The following is a 26,452-nucleotide window of genomic DNA, read 5'->3' as shown; positions in this document are numbered from 1 at the left end:
CACAAAAAGAAGATTTGGACTGACAGTCTGAACAAGGCTTATGTCTAGCTGTTTTTGAACACAGACATTTGTTCTGTGTGAATGACCTCTTAGAAAGCGGCCTATGCGCCGCAATGCTACTAAAGGTGTTGAAAAACAGCACTTGTGTGTGTGGGGTGCACTTTGGTGTTAATCTCTCGCTCTCTCTCTCTCTTTCTCCTTATCTTTCTCTGGGGCTGTTCAGAGTAATATGAGAATCACAGCAATGTGGGCAGGAGTTCTGCATGTTTTCTTTCAGCAGGATCACTTCTCTCCTTTACAGTCTTTCATTCGACAAATCCTGGCTGACAAAAAACTGCCATAGGGAGGATTATAGTGTAGGTGTGTTTACTGTGCCAGTGTTTTGTATTCAGTCCCAGAAAAAAAATCGTTTTATTTTGTTTCTTGCTTTGTTCAGTGCTTAAACAAAAGCCTTTTTTTATTCAAGAACAGGCAACTCATTTTGTTTGTCTCTTTCAACAGTGGAATGGTATCGGCAGACTCTTTGCCCACTAGGAAGTGAGCAGGACTGCCCACTGTCACCATCAGTCATTGGAGCAGTAGACTTCCGTGTTGTACCTTATATCTCAGCCAAAGTACGTGTAACTGGAGTCAGATATGATGGATGCTCTGGACTCTTTGCAAGGCTCATCTCTGGACTCCAAAGCTGAACGTATTGCTCGCTACAAGGCAGAGAGAAGGCGGGAGCTGGCTGAACGGTATGCAAACTTGGAGGAAAGTTCATCCTTGTATACACGGAGGGAAAAACAACGGGAAACCACAGACACCTCTGAGCCGAAGAAGACAGAGTCTTCCTCTGTACTAAGTCAGTACAATAAAGATAGCAGTGCTCTGAACAGACAAGGAGACAGGAGCAATTCTGAGGCAAAAACAGATGCCACACCATCCTCTAACATCGTTAGCCACAGCGATGAGAACAGTCAAGTAACATGTTCACACCAACATCACAGGTGAGTTTGAGTGTCAGTGTATTATCCTACAATGCTCAACATGGACTGTTTAGAGAGTAACACAGTTCTCATGTTTTAATGCTCAGTAAGCTGAGACTAATCATAGTCAGGGAGATTGAGCGGTGCAGAGGTCCATGCCAGGATACATACTGCTGTTTTTACATTTTAAGGTTTTTGTTATGGTTTTAACTTAACAAAACACAATCAACATGGAATGTTTCTCATTTTTTGCCAATTACAAACATGGATGTTATAAGCAAATGTGCGGGGGTTCTGGATGAGAGAGAAGAGCTATGCAGAATCAGTTTGCCAGTTTAGAATGTTCTTCTATGAATAACAGAGTATAACTTTCTCTTCCTTGTTCGGTGCTAATTCTCTGTACCAGTTGGCCTCAAACTGTGGTGGTCTGAATAATTCCAGGTGATCTGTTGTTGATAGACTGAAGATACCAAATCTAAACTAGTTGGTGCTAGTTGGTCCATATTGGGGGTTTTGGACCACAATTTTTCTTGGTCTCATGGTTCACCACCTGAAAAAGTACTGATGGATTTATTTGCACGATTTAAAAAAATATTTCTGAAGAAATGAATACTGGTCAAAGTCCTGTTCACTTTTTATGATTTATCTGATTAGAGTTCTGTGATGTTCTAGTCTAACAAAGTATCACATTGTATCATTACAGTACCTTCCCAAAGATTAAAATTGCTAGCGTAAATAGAGTTGCATGTTAACGTTGTTCATTCTCAGACTCGGTCATTACATGTCAAACCAGCCAGTCCAGCCCTGGCACGTCACTGTTTAGTGTTTCATTGTCTCCGTTGTAAAGGTCAGTATCTTATCTGGGTATTAACTACATGGGGTATGTCTTAAAGTGAAAGTAAAACTGGACATTGAATATCATTGATAGGGGCCAAAGTGGATGTGATTTATGAGTTGACAGTACTCTTTAGCTATTTACTCAGGTGTTTGAGGGTCAGTGAAAGTATGTGCATCAGATGTGTTGGCAGTGAGCTTGATCTAACAACATGATATTCAGCTTTGTGTCTACTGACACAATGGCAGCTAGTAATTAACTAAATTTTTACAGCTGCTTGCATCTGACAAAAAAAAACAAGGAAAGAGTGAAACAGAAGACTAGAGTTAAAGAGTGAGTGATCTTTGCTTTTGCCAAAGAGGTGTTTTCTTCCTTTTAGCTTCCCTAAATCATTTACATCAAAAACCTGTAATTTGCAGTACTAAAAAAATCTTCCAACCAGACAACATTACGTACTAAGTCAAAAATTTTATACATTTTTGTTCTTGATTTAGCTTTTTAATCTAAATTGATGCTATTTCTGAATTTAGTTTCAAAATTGTCTTTAAATGGATGGCTTAGAGCGGGTAGTAAATATTCTAGCACCAGCATACATGTAAACTTATTAAATGCAGTTTAATAAGCATCCACCTCAAAGGTAACTTGCATAATGCATAAGGTTTTTTACTATATAATTTCCATACTTCCATTATGCTATTTCATTATTTCATCATTTTGATGATTTTGCTATTTATCTAAATTGTGGAAAATATTAATAATATATAATCATGTCCTTTGTAATATTTGACGTGGATGTCATAACTCATGTCAGTAGACTAGGAAGATTTTCAAATGAGCAGTTAATTCATACATTCGTTCGACTTGACCTTCATTCTATGAAAATACAAACGGAAGACAGAAGATGAATGCATCACTGAAAAGGGGTGGAACTACAAAAGATCTATAAGTTAACAGAAAACACGTAATAAAAACTGCAATTTGTAGGGCTTACTTGCTCATCTCTTCTGTGTTTATACAACAAATGCAGCCACGTTGGGCTGATAATCTGACGCAATCTCTTAAGGTGTAAAGGAAAGTTAAAAATACATGGAATGTTTTAATATTTGATATTACTCCAAAGCTCAAACTGCGCTGAATCACTACACTACAATATGCTAAATACTAAATGAGATGATGTTTTGATTGCCACCAGGGATGGAAAAAATGAAAGATCTCATCAAAATAGACTCTAATAGAGGGGTGCTGAAGCCAGTGTACTGTATATATAAGGGGATAAAAGTGGCATGACACAGGGTTGTGTCCTTTAAAAACTCTGAAAGGCTGCTGTGATAACAAGGTTGTTCTTTATGAATGAATGAGTTGGGTCAGGCTGCATTTCAACCCCTCACCTACTCTTTTATCTAATATTTGCTATGTTCTCTCCTGTGTTTTCTTTTTTGTTGTTTTCCATTGCCACTAATATGTTGTTAGAAAGTTTAGTTCACCCAAAAATGAACATTCATTTTGTCACCATAATGTTGTTTCAAAACTGTACAGTTTTATTTTTTTTTCCTTCTCATGGAACACAAGACGACAGCAACACTTTATGGTGATCATGAGCTGTCAAGTTCCAAAAAGGAACAGAAAAGCACCATAAAGGTGGTCAATCTGAAATCTCTCAGCACAAAAATCAGATATTAATTTTACTCATAAATGCTCATAATGTAGCAAAATTCTGTGCCTTCAAACCTGTGCCATAAGCGCCATGTGGTCATTATGAACTTATGAAAAGATCTTCAGTATTTGAAGATTCTTTCAGGTTGTTTTGTGTTTTACGGCAATAACAGCAATATGTTTTTGAAAGGACATGAGCATAAGAAAATGATGACAAAAATATCATTATTGCTATGAGTCTTGTTCATACGAAGCATAATATGACTTAACATGCCATGACAATTTAGGATATTTACAAACATTGGGTCTCATTCACTAAGCATGCATACTATATACACAGATTTACATGACATATGTGTACAAATATTTGCACAAACAAATCTTGATTCGCCAAAAAAGGACATTGGAAGTGCCATGAGGACGGAAAAGCAGAGAAGGGTTTCAGGTGAAGCTGTGTCATGTTTTGTGTGTTTGCCACATATTAATCCATGAACTTATTAATCATTGCCTCTCTCTCTCTCTCTCTCTCTCTTTCTCTCTCACACATACACACACAAACACAGTCCACTGGAAGAAGCAGCCCAGAATCCACAGGGTAAGTCTTCCTTTCATTGGTTTCAAAGAGTCCCTTTATGAAACACAGAATTCCTTTCTCTTGCCTCCATTGTGCCATTGAGCACAGTTTTTGGCCTCATTACATAGCAGTAGTACATGAATCCACCTTTTCCAAAGTAGTCTACTGAAATTTAAATGGCACTTCTGGTTTAGGAAACTTCAACTCAAAATGATACAGTTGCACTACAAACAATTTGTATCAGTCTTTTTGACTAAATGAGCTATACATTTATCGTCATGCTCTATTTTTATCAATCAGGAAACTAACGTCTAGTATTTTAGTGTGGAATAAGAATCGCAAGACTATCTGACAAAATCTCTTTATAATTTGCTAAAGCCGGACTCACACTACAGGATTTTTAAAATCCTAACCGATTATGAAATCTGGTTGCAGCACACACATAAGGAGAATCTTTGCAGATTATCTTCCCTGAAATCTTAAACATGCACACACTACAAGATTTGAAAACTGTGGCGCATCACACACTATGAGATATTATTAAGATTATCATGCCGGAGGGAGCGCCTCACGTGATCTTACGCAACAGATCGTCATTTCAGCAACTAATGTTTACAACTGTTAGTTAGCATGCTAGCAGCTTTATGCACTATGAGGAAAACTGAGACTATTTCACTCCAGAGCTTTCCTTGCTCCATTTGGTTGTGGTATGTTTTCAACATATTAGACAGACAGTGTTACTACAAAAAAATAAGAAGCAGTTTCCTCCATCTCCACTATCCAATGGACCATACAGCAGCTGTTTTGCGGTCGCACATTGGCTGTTGTGAAAGTACTGACGTAATCATAGCCGTGATTATCCCGATTTAAAATCCTGAATATCAAACATGTTTGATATGAGCGGGGCTGCCCCGATTTGTGTGAGAGCTGATCAGGAGGTGCAAGATTCGATCTGTGAACGTCTCACATTACCAGATAATCCTTGCGATCATCGGGACCAATCGAGGTGCTCGATAAGATTTTTGCTTCGATTCTCGGGAGGGCAAAATCTGGCTAAAAATCCTGTAGTGTGAGCCCGGCTTAACAGGTTCTGGCCTGGCTCAGGCTCCTTATTATTTTCTTTTGTATTTTGGTGTATTAGTAAGAAAAGAATAGCAGTGGTCTGCCAATATGTTTTTATGTCCAAATCGTCACTTATATTTTTCCTTGCTTTTCACAATGTGCTTTAAAACATAAAGTAATTGACTCCTCGTTAGCAGCAGTGTTTGCTGGAGTATTTCTAAAGCTGAAAAATACAACATTTATCTGTCAGTGTGTTTCTGTAAATGACTAAAATTTAATTTCTTAGTACAGACTTGCATATTACTATACAGTAATATTTACTGTAACACATTGCTGAAAGACTGATGATGCAAAGAAATGCATCATGGGGTGTAGGAAGTAGGTGGATAGATTAGCTTACTGTGAACACACACCCGAAGCAGTGGGCAGCCAATACTGTGGCACCCGGGGAGCAGTTTGGTGTCTTGCTCAAGGGTCTCATCTCAGTTGTGGTATTGAGGGTGGAAGGGAGCACTGGACATTTGCTCCCCCCACCTACAATCCCTGCCAGACCTGAGACTCGAACCTGTAACCTTTTGGTTACAAGTCTGACAAGTGTGACAAAATTTAAAGGAGCACTCCACTGCCAGAACAACAATAATTTACACACCCCCTTGTCATCAGTTGTGAAGAAATTATGGTTTTTGAGGAAAGCTTTTCAGGATTTTTCTACATATAATGGACTTCAGTGGTGCCCCGATTTTGAACTTCCAAAATGTAGTTTAAATGTAGCTTCAAAGGGCTCTAAACGATCCCAGCCAAGGAAGAAGGGTGTTATCTAGCTAAATGATCTGCCATTTTTTTCGGAAAATAAAAATTTATATACTTTTTAAGCACAAAAGCTTGTGTAGCACAGGCTCTGGGATGCGCGTTCACAACACTATGTACTATTGAATCACGTCGAAAGATCACACGGGACTAGTGTTTACAAAGTGAACGCAAGTAAGTCAAACGCTGTTTACAGACAAAAAGGTGCAACGATGTCGGACGATTCTGAAGTTGTAGGAGAAAATAAGATGGAGTTTTTGCCATTCTCTACGTGATTCGTAGTAGTGATGGGAAGGTCGGATCATTTTACCGACTCAGACCTTTGAGTCTCGTTCAGCAAAATTAACAAATCTTTTTTTAAGTCATTTCGTTCATTTCGTTCATTTTAGCAAAATATAATTAAAATGTTACGTATTACTTCCCTAACACATCTACTGCTTACACAAACGTTGATCACACTACAAACAAGACAAAACTATATTGCTATAAGAAACAAAAAAGATTAATTAATTGTTTACCTGGGTCTTTAGTCTATGATTAGCTCACCTCACCTCTTGTCTGACAAGTTTTTGGGTTCGAATCGTTCGTTCATTGCGTGACAGCCCATAAGATGAACAAACGATTCGAAAAACCCGCAGACTCGAAACAGGTGAACTAATTCCAGTACAGAACCTAATAGGATGTTGCGCATGCACGACTGAACGAATCACTCCCTGAGACGACTTGTTCTTCCCGAGTCACATTAAAGATTTGTTCAAAATGAACGAATCGTTCAAGAAAGACCCATCACTAATTCGTAGCATCGTGGACGCGCATCCCAGAGCCTGTGCTACACAAGCTTTTGTGCTTAAAGTATACAAATTTTTATTTTTCAAAAACAAAAAAATATTGATCGCTAGATAAGACCCTTCTTCCTCGGCTGGGATCGTTTAGAGCCCTTTGAAGCTGCATTTAAACTACATTTTGAAAGTTCACTATCGGGCACCAATGAAGTCCATTATATGGAGAAAAATCCTAAAATGCTTTCCTCAAAAACCATAATTTCTTTATGACTGAAGACAGAAAAACATGAACTTCTTGGATGACAAGGGGGTGAGTACATTATTTGTAAATTGTTGTTCTGATAGTGGAGTTCTCCTTTAAAGTGTTCAAATGAAGATGGGTGGAAACAGTAAATGCATCTCAGCTGACAACTTGTGACTAAATCACCGAAAATGCACTTTATACCCTGGAAAACAAGGCTTTTCTCTCTTTTCTCTCTCTCTCTCTCTCTTGCTTGGTTTCTGGTATATTGTATGCCAGTTGTGGGCATCAGGGAGTCACCATCAATATGCATTAGACTTCCTGGAGAGGTGGAATGCAGTAATGTACTCATACAGCTGGAGAGAATCTAGTGAAAAATACAAACAGCCTCACACACAGATGTGCACATTTGTGTACAGTCATCCTGGTCTGAGAGCTTCTTCAGTTTGAAGTGCGTGATACTCAAAGTAGATCCAGCTCCCTAAGGGGCTTGTACACCACAGTCTGGATTTTTTTTAGTGAGTTGCATTTCCTTGTTTAACACTTGTCTGTACTGGATGAGTTTTGGTATGTTGCTTCACATTTGATTTCACGGAATGTCATTCACTGGCAGTTTAGACGCCTTGTTCTTCTACTTTTTTCTCGTCACTTGTTTACAATATAGATGAGGTTGCCAAATAAATCAAAATTTAGAGATGCACAGTATACCAGTACCACATTGGTTATCAACGAGTATTAGTGTTTTTTTTTTTTTTTATATATGTTATTAGATAACCCCCATTCTAAATTTAGGTGTTGATCATTTTTAAAGTAGTCTAAAAAACATAATCTAGTTAAATATTACAATTTAAAAATAATGTTTTAGAATTTAGTAATGACTTTTATTTTAATATATTTTTAAATTAATTTATTTATGTGGCAAATAAATTTTCTGCAGTTGTTACTTCAGTCTTCAAAAAAGATTTTGACATTCTGATTTTATGCTCTAGAAACATTTCTTATTTTTCATATTCAGACCTGAGATTTTAATGTAATAGTTTGTAATGTAATATAATATATATTAATATTTTGTGGAAACTGTGATGCTCCTTGCTGAATAAAAGTATTTAATTCTAAAGTAAGTTATTCTTCATTAATACAAATAATGTACTAATACTTTATATTATCTTTTGCTGTCTCTAAATGAAAATCAGTTTTCTGTACTTTATACAATTTTGATGCATAAATTTACCTGTAGTGTTTAAAACAATTTATTTTATTTTTAGCATGTTTACATTTTTTAACACAACATTGTATAGATGAGCAACTTTGGACATTTATTGGTTATTGGGCATAGTATCACAATAAATTAGGGACTTTTGTGGCATATTCAAAGTGTAATGTTTACACATGAATCATTCACATTAAGATCAGTAACATATTCAAGTAAATTGGGTAATGTTTGCACTTATGACTTATGACTGCTTTAATGAAGGAGGTGATGTAGCAGTGGTTGTTGGTGACTGCACATTCGTGTAAGAACAACCACATTTTTAGCCATATGAAGTATGATTACTCTTGCCAGATCTGAAAGTGGCCCCCAAGCCATGTAATTCGAGTACCACTGCTATATGGGTTGATTGGATTGGACCCGCTTTAAAGTGCTTTGCGATGAGGTCATTTAGGCTGTTTGAATGTGTAAACTTTTAGGATTTGTCCCATCAGTGATGACTCTGGAGAAGTTTGACATTTTTATGAAGTCAGCTGGTATTTTACTATAAAATCAACCCACGCAGTGATAGCTGTATGGTTAATAATTTAGTTAGTTGGCCTTAAGATGATTTGTTGTGGAGAGAAGGAAACTAATAGCTGTGTTTAAACCGTTTGTAAACATTTTGGTTTACCGGCATTTTAGCCTATTTGTGAATGTAATAATAAAATGCGACAAAAGATGATGCTGTATTGGCTATGACTAAGCACAGCCGGTTAAGATACCAGATCTCTTCCTGTTTTTTTCTTTTTTTCTTTTTCTAAGTAAAGAAAACGTTATTCTTGCTTTCTTCTTCTTCTTCTTCTTCTTCTTCTTCTTCTTCTTCTTCTTCTACTACTACTTCCTCTTGGCAAAGAAAAAGTTTAAATAATAATGTTATAAACCAGTATTTTTTTATTATTTTTATTCAAACCGGGTTTTGGAATGATAATAATACAGAGGAATGCAGGAACAGAAACGTTAAAATATCGATTCTGCTCAGAGTTAACCGATTCAATTATTTTTCCGTTTTCAAGCCCTGCTAGTACAGGACTATACATTTTTTGGATAATTCGTTTGAAAAGTTATATCTGATTCTGTTGCACAGAACTAAATAAAAATAATATATTGATATGAAATATTATTATATTTTCTGTCCAATTTTATTGTTTTTTTTTTTCTTTCAGTAAAAGTGTGGTTATTTTATTGTCTTTAGTTTTTAAAATGTAGTATTATAAAAATTTTGAGTTAAATTAAATCTTACGAGATTACTTTTATATTATTTACTAAAATAGTAAATAGTTCTTATAAAGGATTTTCGTTTTCAGTTTTCGGCCAAGTGCATCCAAAAGTTTTGGTTTTGGTTTCGGCCCAGAATTTTCATTTCAGTGCATCACTAATTTTTGCATACTTAGTACTCATGATACAGTAGATGAAAGACTCCTGCTACATCCACTGAGATTCTGAAGTGTGCCATCACTGGACATTTTTGTATTTCATAAGGCCATGGAAGTTTTGTCCTCCTTTTAATCTTTTCCATATGTTTAAAATGACGATTGCTAGCAAGTGGCTAAATATTGTTTTTTTTTTTTCTTGCACTGATGGAAATTATCAGCTAGAGCAGGGGTAGGCAACGCCGGTCCTGGAGTGCCGCTGACCTGTAGAGTTTAGCTTCAATCCTAATCGGACACACCTGAACAAGCTAATCAAGGTCTTCAGGATTACAAGGGCTACAGGCAGGTGAGGTTTTTGTTCAAGGTTGGATCTAAACTCTTCAGGACATGGGCACTCCAGGACCGACGTTGCCTATCCCTGAGCTAGAGGATTAGGAATGCTAATGAGTTACACGCATTTACAGTACACCCATCAAAAGAAAAGGACTAAGGAGAATCCTGAAAAAAATTGCGTCATGCTTTCCAGAAAATATTAAGCAGCACAACTGTTTTCCCATTTGATTTTTATAAGAAATGTTTCTAGTGCATCAAATAATATTAGAATAATTTCTAAAATATTGTGGGACACTGAAGACTGGAGTATTGGCTGCTGAAAATTTAGTTTTGTTATCACAGGAATATATTACAATATATTAGAAAACTATCAATATTTTAACTGTATTTTATATCAAATAAATGAAGATATAGTGAGCATAAAAGGCTTTGTTCAAAAACACGAAATCTTGCCGACCCTAAACTTTTGAACAGTAGTGTATGTATCTCACAAAAGTGAGTATGCCCCTCACATTTCAGCAACGTTTTTAGTATATCTTCTTAAGGAACAATACTATAGAAATGAAACTTGGATATATTTTAGAGTAGTCAATGTGCAGCTTGTATAGCAGTGTATATTTACTGTCCCCTGAAAATAACTCAGCATACAGTCATTATTGTCAAAATTATATAATTATATAATAAAGCATACTAATAATAAACGTGTTTTAGAAAAGTTTGTAGTACAAACTTACTCAGTCTAAGTAGATACAGCAATGCAAATTCATTTTAAATTACATTTCTTCACCCTGTTTTCTTGTCTGTTTTAATTGAAATGGAATTGAAAAAACATTCTCAACTCCATTTTGAATGTCGCAAAGCCCTGGTGCTCATCAAGGACTGTATCATCCAAACTCATTTTCAGAGGTTCCCTTTTACCATCTGGTCTTATCACGCTCTCATTGAACAGGTGGTTTTCATAAGGTCATTTATTTGGGGTCTGCAAAATGGGTTAATGTTAAGAGAAGTACTTGATGATAAGTGTTTATAAAAGAGCTTTAGTGTGTGTGTGTGTGTGTGTGTGAGTGTGTGTGAAGGGTTATTTTTCTAGTAAATATTAAAACCAAAACAAACTGTGAAACAGTTCTCCTGAGAGCATGACTTCACTCTGATATTGTGTGCAGTATGAGTAAAGTTTACTTCAGGCACGTTGATTGGTGTGCGTACATGTGCACGCTCAAACATTCCTCTGTTTGTGTGTGTGTGTTGACAGAAGACGGGAAAGCAGATGATGACGCCAAAACCGGTATGCCTGCCAAGACGTCGCTTTTAAAAGTAAGTGCTCTTTATCTGTAAGCACTGTGATGGACATGTGATCTGCCTATCACCATGCATCATCTGTCATTCTGTCTGTGTCTCTCAAACAAATGTTGATTTTGCTGTTACAGGTATAAAACTATAACAAAATAAATATTTTAGAGGATTTATAGGTTGATTGTATAATTTTAGCATTAGCTGCATTAAGTGGAATTCCAGCACTTCTCATTCAAAAATGTTTTCTTTTTTTTTTTAATTATAAGTTTTAAAATTCACATTGGTGAATTAGCCTACTGGATTGGTGTACAAAGTAAAATTTATGACTGAACACTCAATTAAACATATGTCCTCCTGAATGGAGCTTTCTGTAATGCCTGTCAGCTGTATTGTTCTAAGAATGCCTGAAAGCTGGGCTTGAAGACGTCCAGGTGTCCTCAAGGACAGTTGAATGAAAATAGCACATTTTCCTGCTTGCATGTGTGGAAAAAGGAAAACTGAAGTTAAAGGAATGCTCTGGGTTCAAACTCTGTTGACAGTATTTATTGCATGTTGTTAGTAACCATAGACAAAAAAATAAAGAAATAAATAAAAATAAAAATGAAACTGACCTGTTCCATTGTTTAAACAATAAAAAAATAAATTGTAGTAACTTAGGGTCCAAGTTGACAAGTGAGAAAATTATATTCAATTGAGTTGATTCAATTGAGTTAGACTATACAATACAGTTAGTCTTATTTGTATCATAATTATTTTTAATTGTGAATAGAGATGGGCGATATCTTATCGTTTGCGATATACCGGTCTTTCCACGATAATAATGATAAAGTCTAGTTGTTGACATATTTCTGTGTGACAGTACGGAGTGACATGCTAACGGCGGACGTAAAACTTGTATATCGCTAAATGAGGAGCTCCAGTCTGAACCTGGCTTGGTCAAACCTGTGCAGTGTGACAAAAATCTGTCTGAGCCTTGAATAACATTAACTGTACTAGTAGCAAGTGTGCGATTCAGTTTGTGTTTGTGTGTGTTTGAGCCTGTTTACAAACCTGTTGTCCAACAAAGATATCATTTATTTATTTATATTATTTATATATATATACACTACCGTTCAAAAGTTTGGGGTCAGTACATTTTTATTGTTTCTTTCTTTTTTTTTTCTTTTTTTTTAAGAAATTAATACTTTTATTCACCAAGGATGTATTAAGTTAATAATTAAAAGTTAATAATAAATAATTTACATTGTTATAAAATATTTATATTTTGAATAAACACTGTACTTTTTAAACTTGTTATTCATGAAAGAATCCTGAAAAAAAAAAAAAATCACAGGTTCCAAAAAATATTTGGCAGCACAACTGTTGATATTATCCAACATTGATCATTCTAATAATAAATCCGCATATTAGAATGATTTCTGAAGGATCATGTGACACTTAAGACTGGAGTAACAGCTGATAAAAATTCAGCTTTTCATCACAGGAATAAATTCTATTTTAAAGTATGTTAAAATAAAAAAACATTATTTTATATTGTAAAAACGTTTGCAATATTACTGTTTTTTTTCTATATTTTTAATCAAATAAATGCAGCCTTGATGAGCATAAGAGACTTCTTTAAAGACTATTACAAGTCTTACTGACCCCAAACTTTTGAACGGTAGTGTACATATACATATACATAGTCAAGTGTTTGAAATAACCTTTTGCGATCAGACGTGGCTTCATATCACGGAATGAGGCAGAAATCATACTATTTTATAGTATTATAAAGTCGATTAGCATTGCATTATAAATATACTTTATACTTATTGTGTAATATAAAAATACCCAAGATTGCTTAAAGAACCCAGACAAACCATATATCGTAGCAATCGTGTGTTTATTGTCTTCAGGTTTCCTCAGTTAAAATTCCTCTATCTGCGTTTTATTCAGCTAAAGCGATAACTGGATTCCGAATGAGAAAGAGCTTTATTGCCAAGTGTGTTTCACATACAAGGAACTCGTCTTAATGTTAGGAGCTTCCAGTAAAGAAAGTACAAATAATTTAACTCACATTCCAGTGAATTAAACAGTCATTACATTACGTGTGTACTCTGTAATGCCCACAACATCCTATTTTGGGTAAAAATAGGAAAGATAATACTTTTCTCTAAAGAAACAGGATTTCCCTGAATCATCGTCATTGATATCGTTATCGCAATAAATGCCAGAAATTATCGTGATAAATTAAGCCTATATTGCCCATCGCTAATCGGGAATTTCTGTAATTCAGCATATTTAATGATTAACTTCACACATGTAAGGTTAATAATTTAACACATGTAAGATTAATAAGTGATTTTTTTTGTTCTGACGGACACACTCGGACATGACAATGTTAAAGTATTCAACCTTGGCAGAATAAATCTGCTAGGCTGCTGCTGTTGCTGTTTATTGCTGCTTCTGCTGCTGCAGCAGAGCATGTACAGAGACTTGCTACTGCCAGTGCTTCCAGAGACATGCTGCTGTAAGGAACTTGTGTGGGATTTATCTCAATGCAAACCCTACTATATACGCTTTCATTTTAGATGTGTTACTGTAAATGCTACTTGATTGAGCTTAAAGGGATAGTTCACCCAAACTGAAAATGCTGTCATTAATTACTCACCTTCATGTTGTTCCAAATCTGTAAGACCTTTGTTCATCTTCAGAACACAAATGGCATGAGGGTGAGTAATTAATGACAGAATTTTCATTTTTGGGTGAACTATCCCTTTAACTTCATTGAGCAAGACAAGTTTTTTAACCCAAAACATTCCTTTAATACTTACTAAATGAGTATCACCTCAGTTAGAGCTAGTGAATCGAGAGCAGTCAAAACCACTTTGACCTCTCTGGCCTCCCATAAGTCCCTTTTATCCCACTGGCCTCATTCAATCTGAAGACAACAGCTTTTCCCAGGCTTTGTGTGTGTGTGCGTGTGTGCGTGCGTGTGTGCGTGCGTGTGTGCGTGCGTGTGTGCGTGCGTGTGTGTGTGCGTGTGTGTGTGCGTGTGTGTGTGCGTGTGTGTGTGCGTGTGTGTGTGCGTGTGTGTGTGCGTGTGTGTGCGTGTGTGTGTGTGCATGCCTACACCCCTGCAGCTCCTCTGGCTCTGCCCAAGCTTTGTTTAAAAAAAAAAAAAAACAACAACAAAAAAAAAAAAAAAGCTTGCCAAAACTGCCTGGTCCTGAATGGCTAATTGTGAGATTTTGAATGGGCCATCCTTGGAGGATTAGTTTGATATGGAAAGTACCCATGATTCCTCACTTTAATCTTTAAAATCTCTGTATTCATGTTTTTTTCCCCTTTGGCCACAAGGGGTTGGAGAAGACTGATGTTTCAGCAAATCCAAAGAACCAAGCAGAAGACAGTACTCACAATGCAAAGCCACGAAGAGAGCATATAAGTGGGAAGAGGACAGTTTTCACCAGGTAACAGTCAGTTAGTTTGTTTAGGGTTGATGGGTTAGTTCAGCCAAAATTTAAAATTAAAATTGTAATTTACCCACCCTCACATTGTTCCAAACCTGTATGACGAAGGTTCTTCTGTGGAACATGAAGGTTTCTTTTTTTTTTCCATACAATGAAAGTCAGTGAGTGGTGTTTTTGTTCCCCTTTGACTTTTGCATGTAGTCCCTTCTGAGGTGATTAACACAAGCTTTTCTTGTCAGAGTTTATTATCCTCTGTGTTGGTTTAGTTTTGATGTGAATCCTGCCAGGATGGCAGTGAGTCATAGCAGATGAATGCAAAATGCCTGTTTGTCAGATAAGCATCTCTATGAACCCTGCTGACTCTGTCTGTGTGTGTGTTTGTGTGTGTGTGTACTTGTTTTTGCTACATTGTGGGTACCAAATGTCCCCACAAGGATAGTAAAACCTGAAATTTTTGACATTGTGGGGACCGCAGGCCGGTTCCCACAATGTTAAAAAATTGTTAAAAATAGTAAATGATGTTTATCTGACAGTGTAACAATGCAAACATGTTTTCTGTAAGGAGTAGGTTTAGGGATAGGGTTGGGCTAAAGGGATAGACAATATCGTTTGGTCAGTATAAAATCTATAGAAGTCTATGGAAAGTCCCCACAATTCACAAAAACAAATGTGTGTGTGTGTGTGTGTGTGTGTGTGTGTGTGTGTGTGTTTATTTTGAGTGAATATCTGTCTTCATACTTTAATGATAAGCTTTCCAGAAGGTAAACCAGTAGCTCAACTGTGACATGTGTCTGAGGTTATTATTATGCATGTTTGTGTGTGTGGCAAACTTGCGTGTTTCTAGAACGTAGTGAGGCTGATATATTAAAGATAGGAGGTCTGCTTCTTATTACACTAAAGCACGGACCTCTGCTACCTATCAATGGAAATCTGCGTCATGACCAAGCACTCCATATTACTGACCTCCTTGAGCCCTGTCTGGATTGTATGAATGTCTCTTGGAGTTACAAACCAAGGGCTTCTGGGAGGGAGAATTTGAGCAAAGCTGCTGTTCTGAAGGTTGGTTTTAAGGATTTGATAGAGTGTTACTTTACAAAAGACAGAGGTCTGCTATAAATTTGGCTTGTTGTAGGAACTTCAGACTCAAGGCTTCTGGATCCAATCTCATCTTGCTCCATTCTCACAGCAGGGGTCTGGTATATGGTGTCTGATGTAGTGTAAATCTACAATATCCAGGTCCTATGCATTTTTTGGGTTGCATAGGCTTTGTGTGTGTGTATGTGGTAGATGTTTCTGGTTCATTGGCACACAGTTTGCTGCAAGCTGTGGTTTTCAGATCTTAACAGTTCGCCTTTATCTTCTGGGTATAGTCTGACAGTCCTGGGTCAAAGGTTTTGGATTCACACAGACTGCTTTAAAGTGAGGGTGTAAAACAGGGGTCTCAAACTCAAATTACACTAGCCAGGCATTGTTCTGAATGTCTTTTTACAAACATGAATTTTAGCTATAAACAATTAATGCCACGGCTATTGATGCATAGTCAGTCAGTTATTTAAATATATAAGGGTTAAAAATGCATGTTGTCAATATGATTTGTGTATTTTGTTAGCTAGTATGAGGTAACATTGTAGATTATATGTTCTGTATGTGTGTGAGTTGAGTGTTGAATCTGTGGAGTTTGGACCGAAAGCTTTTTTTTTCTTTTTTTTTTTTTCTTTAGTGTTTGGCGGCGTTCATCGCTATGACTCACCTTAATATGTGTAAATATTCACAATGAATAACTTTATGGAAAGCGGGCTGATTCCTCATACAACATTACATATCAGAGAGGCTGTTTTTACTTGTTTATTAAACACAAAGCATATGTTAATCACACATACTTAGATTTTTAAATGAAAAAAAAAAATCGTAAAATGATATATCCAAAAATAGATTTCACTGTAAAATGTGATTCCTATCAAAACTGTATCTCCTCTATGCAGCCATTCCTCATCAGATGAAGGTGAGATAAGTTTTGAAGAAAGAACGAATCTCATAGAGGATGAGAAGATATCCTGCTTTCAGTCTTTCACTGCAGAAGAGGAGGATGCGAGAAACAAGGATGATGAGAATGTGATAGAAAAAATGGTAAGCATTCATGCTGCACAACCTAAATTGAAATGGGGTTAGGTTAGTTTACCGTTAATGTTTTTTTTGTTTGTTTGTTTGTTTTGTTTTGTTTTGTTTCTGACAGTTATGCGCTTCTATGACAGCTTCTCATTATTTAGCATCTTTTTGTAATCTCCTCATGTGCAGTGGCTCCAGACATCCTCTCACACCCCTCATGGGTCTCTACTCTCCTTACCCCTCTCTTTCAGGGTTACTGTGTCTCAGTGTTCCTTCCACACTGAGGGTTGTGCGTGATAGTGCTGCTGTTATATAGACCACCAACCATATTTTTCCTTCCTTCACTCACACAGTGACCAGTCACATCTCTTTACCTCCATCTTCTACTGGGAGATTGTCTGTTTTGAAGCAGTAATGCTGTTTAATTTGAAACACATTTCTATTTTAATGCTCATTCTTGTAAGTCATGAGTCTTTATATTGAATATATAGTCTTTATATTGGGTCTTTAGGAAACAAAACATCTAGAGACAAGACAAATGTCTGTCTAAAACCAAAATTTGCACTTAAGGAGTTCATATAAGATGGTGTAAAACTCCATCCACTCAAGATCTCAAACTACTTCCCCAGCTTATCCTCAGTGTATTTTTGGTATTGTGTATTGTAGGAGACACAGAATGAGCAGAAAGTGAGAGAGAGGCAGTGTTCTGTGGGCACAGAGGAACCGAACACCACCAGGCTAGTTCTGCAGAGACAGGACTCAGATCAGCGCAGCATCAAAGGCATCCTGAAGAAGAGCCACTCAACTAGTCTGGACACAGAACCCAGTGAGCTGGAGCAGATCTCTACTCCTGCCATCAAAACCTGCAAGACGCTGACTGTTGTTGATGGAAAGAAGGGCAAAGATGAAGAGGTTGAGGATGAGGATGAGGATGATGATGAGGATAGAGAGAAGAGGAGGCTGCAGAGAGAGGAAAGCAGCTCGAGTGAGACTCCTCGCACTCCTTCCCCAGATTCTGTGGACACAACCCCCTCCTTCTCCCAATCCGTAGAAGAGGAGGAGCTAGACAGCAGCCTGGATGGAAGCATGAGCTCCTCCCTCAAAGAGAGGTATGGTGGGAGTTGTCTTTATCATGTTTATGATTTTGATTGACAGCTGGGGTAGCTATTTTTGGGGGGTGAGTGTGTGGGAGAGTGCGAAAAGGAGTTTTTATGCTTAAAAGCGTTTCTTTAGTCCAAACAGTAGAGCTGTTTGAGCTAATGATTCCAAGGTCATCGGTTTGCATTTTATCAGTTCATTCATTCCCTGAGAATCATTGTAAGTTGCTTTGGATGAAAGTGTCTGCCAAATGTATAAATGTAAATGTCATGGCTGATGCCAGTTCTTTGTTTAAAAGTCTTATAATTGGTTTACTTCTGCTTTTGACAGCAATTGATCATTAGACTATGTGGAAGACTACAAGAAAAAAAAAAGTATTATAAACGTATTGATAAGAATGATTTATGCACTGTTTTGTGTTTACAAATTTATTTTAAATAATTGAATGCATTTTTCTTCATTTTCATGTTTGCTTGATTTGTTTAAAATGATACGCTCACTGTGAATGTTGATCTGAAGATATTTTAAGTAGAAAGTATGAATATCAGTTAAAAAATATCATTTAAAAAGATATCAGATCAGTCTATCTATGCTGTGTTTGAACAATACTATAAATATACAAAGATGGTTCACTCCTTTTACTTATGAATGGGAGAAACTGCAATGCGCTATATGTCAGAATATGCCCTGCCTTCTAAGTGAAAGAGCCAGTCACTGATTGGTAAAAGTCATTGTGTCACTGCAACTGCCATTAAAGCTCCTATAGAAACGATCCACCTTGTTTTTCCCATAAGAGTGGGTGCAGCCATTTGTAATTTTTTTTTTTTTTTGTCTCTGGCTTCCAGTCCCACTTCCAGCTATTTTTAGCTGCACAGAAAGCTCGTTTTGCTGCTTGACATTGCAAACCGGTGTGCCTTACCATATTATTTTAATGTATTATCTTAATTATGAACACACTGGTTTGTAGTGCAAACTGTTTTACTGTTTACTGCACCTTGATATTCTTCTCGTTATTTCACTATGGTGGATTATGAACCGGATGTCTAACACATTACCAAAAAACAGCTTACTTCCGCATTGAAAAATAAGGTGGATAGAAGGTTCCTATTGAAACTTGAGACTCCCGCTTATGACTGCACATTTGCATTGGCTGGTCTAGCCTGAAAAATAAGCCATTTTAACTGTATTTGAGCATAAGGAACAACGTTTATGGGGCAGACAATTTTAGATTTTGTTGCCGATTTTAAGTATGCAATTTAATTGTGAATTCTGCAAGAATTTTTGGGATTTCAGGATTCCCCCGTTCATTTAGGTAGAACTCAGTCTTGGATGCCAGAAATTGCTGCCCAGAAGCATTGCAAATATGGCTGCTGAGTGAACAGACTTTCTTTAAAAGGGACTTTGGTTTGAACCTACATCTCTTGCATGTGCACCAAGGCACTGTATGCATTAACTTCTAAACCACAGCTTTGACACTGCTTCCATGTTCTTAAAATTACTCACCTTTGAATTAACCCACAGAAGTCCATTAGTCCATTATAGTTTTCTATACTGGTGGTACAGTCTAAACACAGAAGCTTTTTAAGTGGAAAGTTCACTCTCTATGTTTGTAATGTGTCTGTAATGCTTAGCCTTTTTGTTTGGCAGGCTGGCAGAGTTTAAGAGTGGTGAAGATGACTGCAGGGGCAAGCTGAAGAAGAATAAACTCACCAATGTGGTCCAGACGTCCTTGGCTGACCGTTATGTCCAGCTGCAGGAAAGTGAGAATGCCTGGAGGAAGAAGGTACCCACACACACTCTGAAAGAGCTTCCACTTCCACTGTCGGTAACTGAGAAAAACTGGGCTGAATTAACCTATTGAAACTTTTCACAGTACTCAACTCTTTTGTTGTTGTGTGCAGTGTGGGGCTCATGCAGTGTCTGTGTTGGTTGGCTGTAGGGTGGGGACAGCATAAAACAATAGACTACAGAAGAAGCTCTCCTGATGTGAGGAGCTGTTAGTGGGATGGTAAATCCACTGGGAAGGGTGGGGGAGGAAGAGTTAGTTTCCAGTGCTGAATCAGCAAGTTCCGCTGCTGGGCTGTCCTACTGAGAAGGGGGTGTGAGCACAGGAAAAGAATTTCCACTCAGCTTTACCAGTTCCTGAAATATAACCAGCATATCCAGTTACATGCATTTCCAGATCAAACATTCATACCCACACAAAAATACTGATTTGTGTGTTTCCTTTCTTGCTTTTAAAAGTGTGGTTGACACAAAAATTACCTTTTCTTAACAACTCAAAAAAAAGTGAATTAATAATTATCTGGTGGGGTAAATTCAATATAATGGCAGTATCATGACATAACATAAGACTGTCAGCAAAAAAGACTGCTGATATGTATTTATTAATTTATTTATTGTGGGTCAGAAGGTGCCAGAAATGTTCACCTGCTTCTTCTGTCTTTTTGAAATGCCAGTGAAAAAACTGCATTTCTGCCATCTACTGGACTGAAGTATGAAGCACTAGATAATGTGAATGCAGGCCTAGATGTATACATCAACTTATATTTGCACAATACTATCACATGAATTCATGGAGACTATTTCTATGATGTTTTTTTGGAACTGTTGTTATATTATATTGAAAATAACATCACATATAGGTTTGGAACAACATGAGAGTAATTAATGAAAGAATGAAAAGTTGGGATGAGCAATGGCTTGTTTGAAAAAACACATTTTTCAGGGTAACACCCTTGAGTCTACTTTATTGTTTAGAACAAGTTTTTATTTTTACTGAAAATGTAAAAAAAACTGGGCAGTGGGCCCAGAATCCTTAATGACACCACTGGTCCTATGTAAGAATGACTTAACTAGAAGAACATCTTAAATTCAATTTTTTTCAGTCTCACATTGCTTCCATTAATCCCGGGGGGGGGGAGACATAGCTTGTGCCAAATTTTAGTGAATAATCTTCTTTTGGTCTGAACCTCAAGCTGACTCTAGGGAACTCGCTGTCTGACTGGCTGAAGAGCTGATCAGTAAGTTTTGTCAGGGAGGTTAAGTCTAACTTGACTCATTCATTTTGCTCAGCCTTAGAAAATAGATGAAAATCACTTATCCTCTGTCAGATATGTTTGATTGCCAAAATGTGTTGACCTTGCATTGTGCTGGTTCAGATTTCTTTTTACATCCATTGCTCTCTTTCTTCTCACATTATCACATCATTTCAACTCAATCAATATGTCATGTCTGTTTATTTACTTAATTGGCAAATAGCTGGGTAATAAGCAGTCAGTGTGTGATTATTGTAAAAATGAATCGTTAAGGAGTCTACAAGTCTCCTCAAAGTCTGTATTGCTCTGTCAGGGTTTTAGAGATGATGTTCAAGTTTCTGTTGTGGTATTTGCTGGCTAGTGTCATTTGGTGGCTCTATAAATGTGACAGTCATAGCTAAATGAAAAGCCTGTAAAAACAGTCTCTCTAATGTGATTTGACCACAGAGTGTAGATGTGAGATCCGATAACAAACAGATTTGGAAAGACATGAGAAGACACTATGAGACATACAGTTATAAAATCATGTAATGTGACTAGAAGCAAGCCTGAATGCAGAAGGTAACATCTGTGATTGTGAAAAGGCATATAATGAGATCTGTGCCAAAAGGAAAAAATAAAAATGAGCAGATGTTGTCATTCTTTTTGCCCTGCGGGAAAAAAAACATGAAATTAGTGCAGCTTTAGTGTCAAGGGTGCACATTGCAGAAACATGCACCCACTTACAGCTTGTTCCTTTTTTTTTAGGCAGGTCAAACTAAGCCACCGACCATGATGCCATGTAGCCTATGACAGACTTGAACCAGGCAGACATCCTTATTTGGTTCAGCTTCAATTTTTCTGCTGTACAAATTTTACCAATAATTCCTTTTATATGAAACAGAACTTGGTGTCAAAATCTTTGGTCTCCCACTGAGCATTGCTCAGCATGGTCAATAAAACTAAATCATTTGCTCACTTTGGTGGATGTTTAATTAGAGATTCCTCATCAGATGAGGATTAATGTGTTGCCTCTTTACAGATAAATCAAATTACGGAGAAAATCTCCCTGAACCCAAAGGATTTGATGCTGAGTTTCTAATCCTCTTAAAAAAATATGAGTCAGTTTCTCTATTTTTCTTTTCATCTCTCTTTTATTTTCTCTGTCTCACACTTATTGAGTGCTCACTAGAAACAGTTTGAAAAGTGTGAGCTCAGCTAAAACAGAGCCAAATGAAAACATTTTATGGGAATTCCGTTTTATGGGAAAGCTCAGCCTAGTCTCTCTCTTTCACACTCTTCAATCTCTCTTTCTCTGTTCAGCCCCCCTGGAGGTGCTCCTAGCTTTGCACCTCTTCAGTCATGAGTCTGACATCCAGTCACACCATCTAATCGCTCCTCTGGAGCTCTGGACTGTCATTGACTCACATGATGAACAGTTTGCCTGGTGAGCTCTTGGCTTTAGGTTTTTTTTTTTTATTTGAGCGTTAAGTTGTTTGAGATGTCTTTGGATTGGACATGCTGGAGCCCTAGTTGTGTTTTCTAATTTCTTCTCCTTTACCTTGATTTACCTTCTAACCAGAGGAATCTCACTAAAACTGTCAAGAAATGGCAATTGAGATTGCCCAATTAAAAAATTTAGTTTTTGTTTTTTTCCTGTCTGTTAGTTTTTAGGCCATCAGTATGCTTGTATACTTGTCTAAACATGTTGGATATTAAAAATAATGTATGCAAAAATATATTACATATATTATATAATATTATTTTATACAATATTATTATTCTATTTGAATTAGGACCCTGACATTTTTTGTGAGATTCACCCAAGTGTATTCAGAAAGACCTTTTGACCTCTGTCTTTACCTTCTGTGTCATTCCTTTTTTCACCTCAGGCACCTGCTCTATCTCCTCTGTTTTCACTATCTGCCTCAGCATAGTTTGTAGTGCTCCACTCCTAGGTGAGTAATGCTATACATTAAGTTCTGTGCTAGTGTTTTTTGGTATTTTTTTATGCATTATGGATATTGTGTTGAGTCTTTGTCTCAGTTATATGTATGCCTGCTATTTACACTGTAGAAAATTATGTCTTGTGGCACTGGCAAAATACCCTTGTGGGCTGTTTAAGATGCACCCTGAAAACAAGTGTTTATTTTTTATATCAAATAAAACTGAGCTTGTTTCAATGACTTTTAGATATTTTTACTGGAAAACAAGAAAAGTCTTCTTAAAGAATTTAAGATTGTAGTGTACTGACAAACTATTCAGTGTGTCTGCTCTTCCGTTTAGTTAAATGTTTATTTGTTTGTTTGTTTGTTAAAATAACTATTGATCCAGTCTAAACTGGCAGCTCTCAGAGACGGTCAGTATCTCTCTTTAGATATAACATAGCACCGGTTCCTGAGTTTTGTGGAAAAATGTTGTCTTCCTGTGAGGCTTTGGGACAAATATTCCAACTCCTCCTGCCCCACAACACCAGGAATTCCCCTTAAATGATTTGCTTAAAAGCTTTACAGCTTTGGCACATATGTATGTGCTCAAGTGTGTACATGTGTGCATGTTCAAATTCCTGTTAAAGGACTGGGGACACATCAGATATTATTTATCCACTGGGCTTTGAACATTAAATTCTGGAATTTACAAGGGCTTTTTTCCCCACTCAGGCATAGAAAGTGACACCTGTGATGACCATATGTTCCAGATGTGGCGAGGCAGTATGGGCCTTCAAGCCTTCAGTTTAGTAAATCAGTCTCCATCCCATTCAGTCTTGAGGGCCCCTTCTCAGTCACAGTCTGAGTGACAGACTCCAGTATTAGTTTACCTGTTGTTATTATTACACTCCACATGGGGCTCATTTATGAAGTGTCTAATTCGTGATCTGAGAGTGGCTGTTGGGTGATGACAGATGGATAATTTCATTCTGACACTTTGTAGCACTGTTTTTCTGGAGGATCTGATTTAGAGTAAATTGTTGTAGTTTGTAGTTGTTGTTTCATACTTTAAATCCTTTGACACATTGAGCCTCAGTTCTTTGTGTATCAAGTTTGATTCCGGCTTGCAACATCTTTCATGTTCTTCCTCATTTCCTCTATTTCACTTCTGTTTTGTTGATAAGATAGTAAAAATCCAAAAAGTGCTTAAGAAATTAAATATCTGGTTTTAGGGTCAACAGAAAAAGACACAAAATTTTTGATTACTTCAGACTTTGCAGCTGAGGAAATTTATTTTCAGTGGAAAGCTAATAATTCCAAACTAACTAAACCCTCTCTCATCTTATTAAGTAAATAAGACATTTGAAAGCAGTTAAATATATTTGAGTTGATGAGAAGCTTTATATTGCACTTCAGTTGCTTCAACCCTACATTTAAAATCTCTGTGGTCTCATGTAATTTATCCACATGCAGGCACTGGTCCCTCTAATTAAAATTCTCTCCAGATCATGTCAGTTAAATTGAATAAACCATTTGGGCTATTTTTCTGTTTAATGGCTCCAGCAATTTCAAGCCCTTACAAATTCCTCTGAGATATTTGTTATAGCATGTCAGCACCATAAAATTTACAGTCAACTGACTGGGACCGCATAAGCAAGGCAGAGAAAGGTTTCTCCATTTGCCAGTGGACCACAGGCCATGTAGCCAGCATAGTAAAACACACCATACAAATTATTATTACTGCCAGAAAAGATTTTTAAATTGTACATGCATGGAAATTAATTTCATTGACATCCTTTGAGGAGCCATTTTCTCCAGTGCCTTCAAGGGCACCTCAGTCATTGTACTGAGGGTGGAAGAGTCAAGTCAAGTCATTTACAATGCAGATTGTGTCAAAGCAGCTTTACAGTATTAAATAGGGAAATAGTGTCTTGAAATAGTGTTCTGTTCTCCTCTGGCAAGATGAAACCAGCAGTTTAATTCTAGGCTGCAACAAAGTCAGACTGTGCAAAGGACTCATCTGTTTCCCGTGGTCTTGTCCCAATGGCCGTCTAGGTGACAAGGTCTTTGGAGTGGATCTGTCTTTGGGGCTCATCTAGTTGACATGGTCTCTGCTGACATTCAGGGCTGTAGTGGTCATCTCTAGGTGTTGATCCATCATCTGGACAAGTGTTCCTGGTTTCGGTTGACCTAATTGATGCAGCCTAAAAATCCTTTAACGGATTTAAATATTGGAAATGTGTTAGTGTGTTATGTGTAAGCCAGGTTAAAAAGATGGGTCTTTCATCTAGATTTAAATTGAAGAGAGTGCTGGTCATTCATTGTTGAAGTTTTTGCTGTAGGATATTGAACAATTTTTTGGTGCTAACGGCCTCCCTTACACCTGCTATGAGCATGTGGTTCATATTTGGATATTTTTCTATTCCAAAACATCTCCAGTGTGTTTCTTAGATGAACTCAATAAGAAGGTGTCTCTTGCAAGACATAAACTTATAAATCACAGTCTGAGCTTGTGTTCTGAGTTCTCTGTGTCACAATTGAGATTTCAGATGCATGTTGTTTACGTCTTCTTGTCTTTAGAAGTCTTCTGCAGACATAGAACCAAAGATGTCTTTGGCTGAGCGGATGAAGATCTTGCAGGAGAAGGAGGAACAATGGAAAGCTAAAGGCAAAGGAGCTTCTAATGACTCTACCCAGTTCTCTGTGGCTGGACGAATGGCTAAGAAAGGTGGGGAAAAAACTACTAGCCTGGATTCTAGCCGAAGATTAAGCCTTGTGCCAAAAACTAACATTTTCAATGCACCAACCAAGTGAAAACATTTGATAATCCATGCAAATAGCAAATCAGGTTGTAGTTTGCCTCCTGTGGTTCAAGCAGTGATAAGAATGTTTATATGTTGACACATTTGTTTCCCATCAGGCTTAGTGTCTCCTAACAGAGAGGATGTTCCCATCATCCTCAGCAAGAAGGCCAGCAACAGTACACCAGTCAAACCATTAGAAGGTATAAGTTTATGACATCTTCTGTGACCCAGTTTGAATACTCTCATGTATCATTAGGTCTCTACAAAGTGTCCTTCTCTCATGTCTGAATGCCCTGACAGAAATCTCCACACGTCCTGATGCTGAAGGAGATAAAAGACTGGACAAACTGGAGTCCTTCTTGGACAGACTTCACAATAAAGGTTTATTAATTAAATTACTCTATTAATAACTTGCACCTTAATGCATAACACACTTGTATGCAGGGATCTGTTTCTCTTTCTCATTTAATGTGCAGGAGTTGCGGGCACAAAGAACTCCACCATTGAGGTGATGGAGGAGAAAGAGAAGGAGGTGATGACACTGGACGATGAGGAGACGTTTGGGCGGTTCTACAGTTGCTTATCACCCACTGCTCTGAGCTCCAGTGTCCTGCTGATTGAGGAAGAAGACTTCAGCATCATCCAGTCAGACACACCCAAGTGAGATACTGTTTTTATTACTGTATTAGAGGGGTATTAAATGGTTGGGTGGGTATTAAGATGGTTCACCTAAATATTAAAATTTTGTCATTCTGACTTTTTGTCATTAAGTTCATTTATAAAGTTTATAAAATTGTTAACAGTTAAAAAACAAACAAACAAAGATATATGCGAGTTCTTGCTCTCATTAATGTATTAGTTCTTGCTCTCATGACTG

At 37.1% G+C, this 26,452-nt stretch overlaps 1 protein-coding gene across 1 annotated transcript in view; it reads left to right on the top strand.

Annotated features, from left to right (window-relative positions):
- Positions 1-292: 292 nt before the first annotated feature.
- Positions 293-26,452, top strand: part of svild (supervillin d) — a 41,572-nt gene continuing 15,412 nt past the window's right edge. The window contains 12 exon segments of the mRNA XM_051124210.1: positions 293-360; positions 502-989; positions 4,020-4,051; positions 11,130-11,191; positions 14,510-14,622; positions 16,605-16,749; positions 17,395-17,837; positions 19,474-19,609; positions 25,352-25,499; positions 25,692-25,775; positions 25,876-25,956; positions 26,052-26,235. Coding sequence (XP_050980167.1) covers positions 637-989; positions 4,020-4,051; positions 11,130-11,191; positions 14,510-14,622; positions 16,605-16,749; positions 17,395-17,837; positions 19,474-19,609; positions 25,352-25,499; positions 25,692-25,775; positions 25,876-25,956; positions 26,052-26,235 — 1,781 coding nt within the window. The 5' untranslated portion in view covers positions 293-360; positions 502-636.

This window comes from Labeo rohita, chromosome 12 (assembly GCF_022985175.1).
Source record: "Labeo rohita strain BAU-BD-2019 chromosome 12, IGBB_LRoh.1.0, whole genome shotgun sequence".
Classification (NCBI taxonomy): domain Eukaryota; kingdom Metazoa; phylum Chordata; class Actinopteri; order Cypriniformes; family Cyprinidae; genus Labeo; species Labeo rohita.
This window is presented reverse-complemented; position numbering and strand designations above follow the sequence as displayed.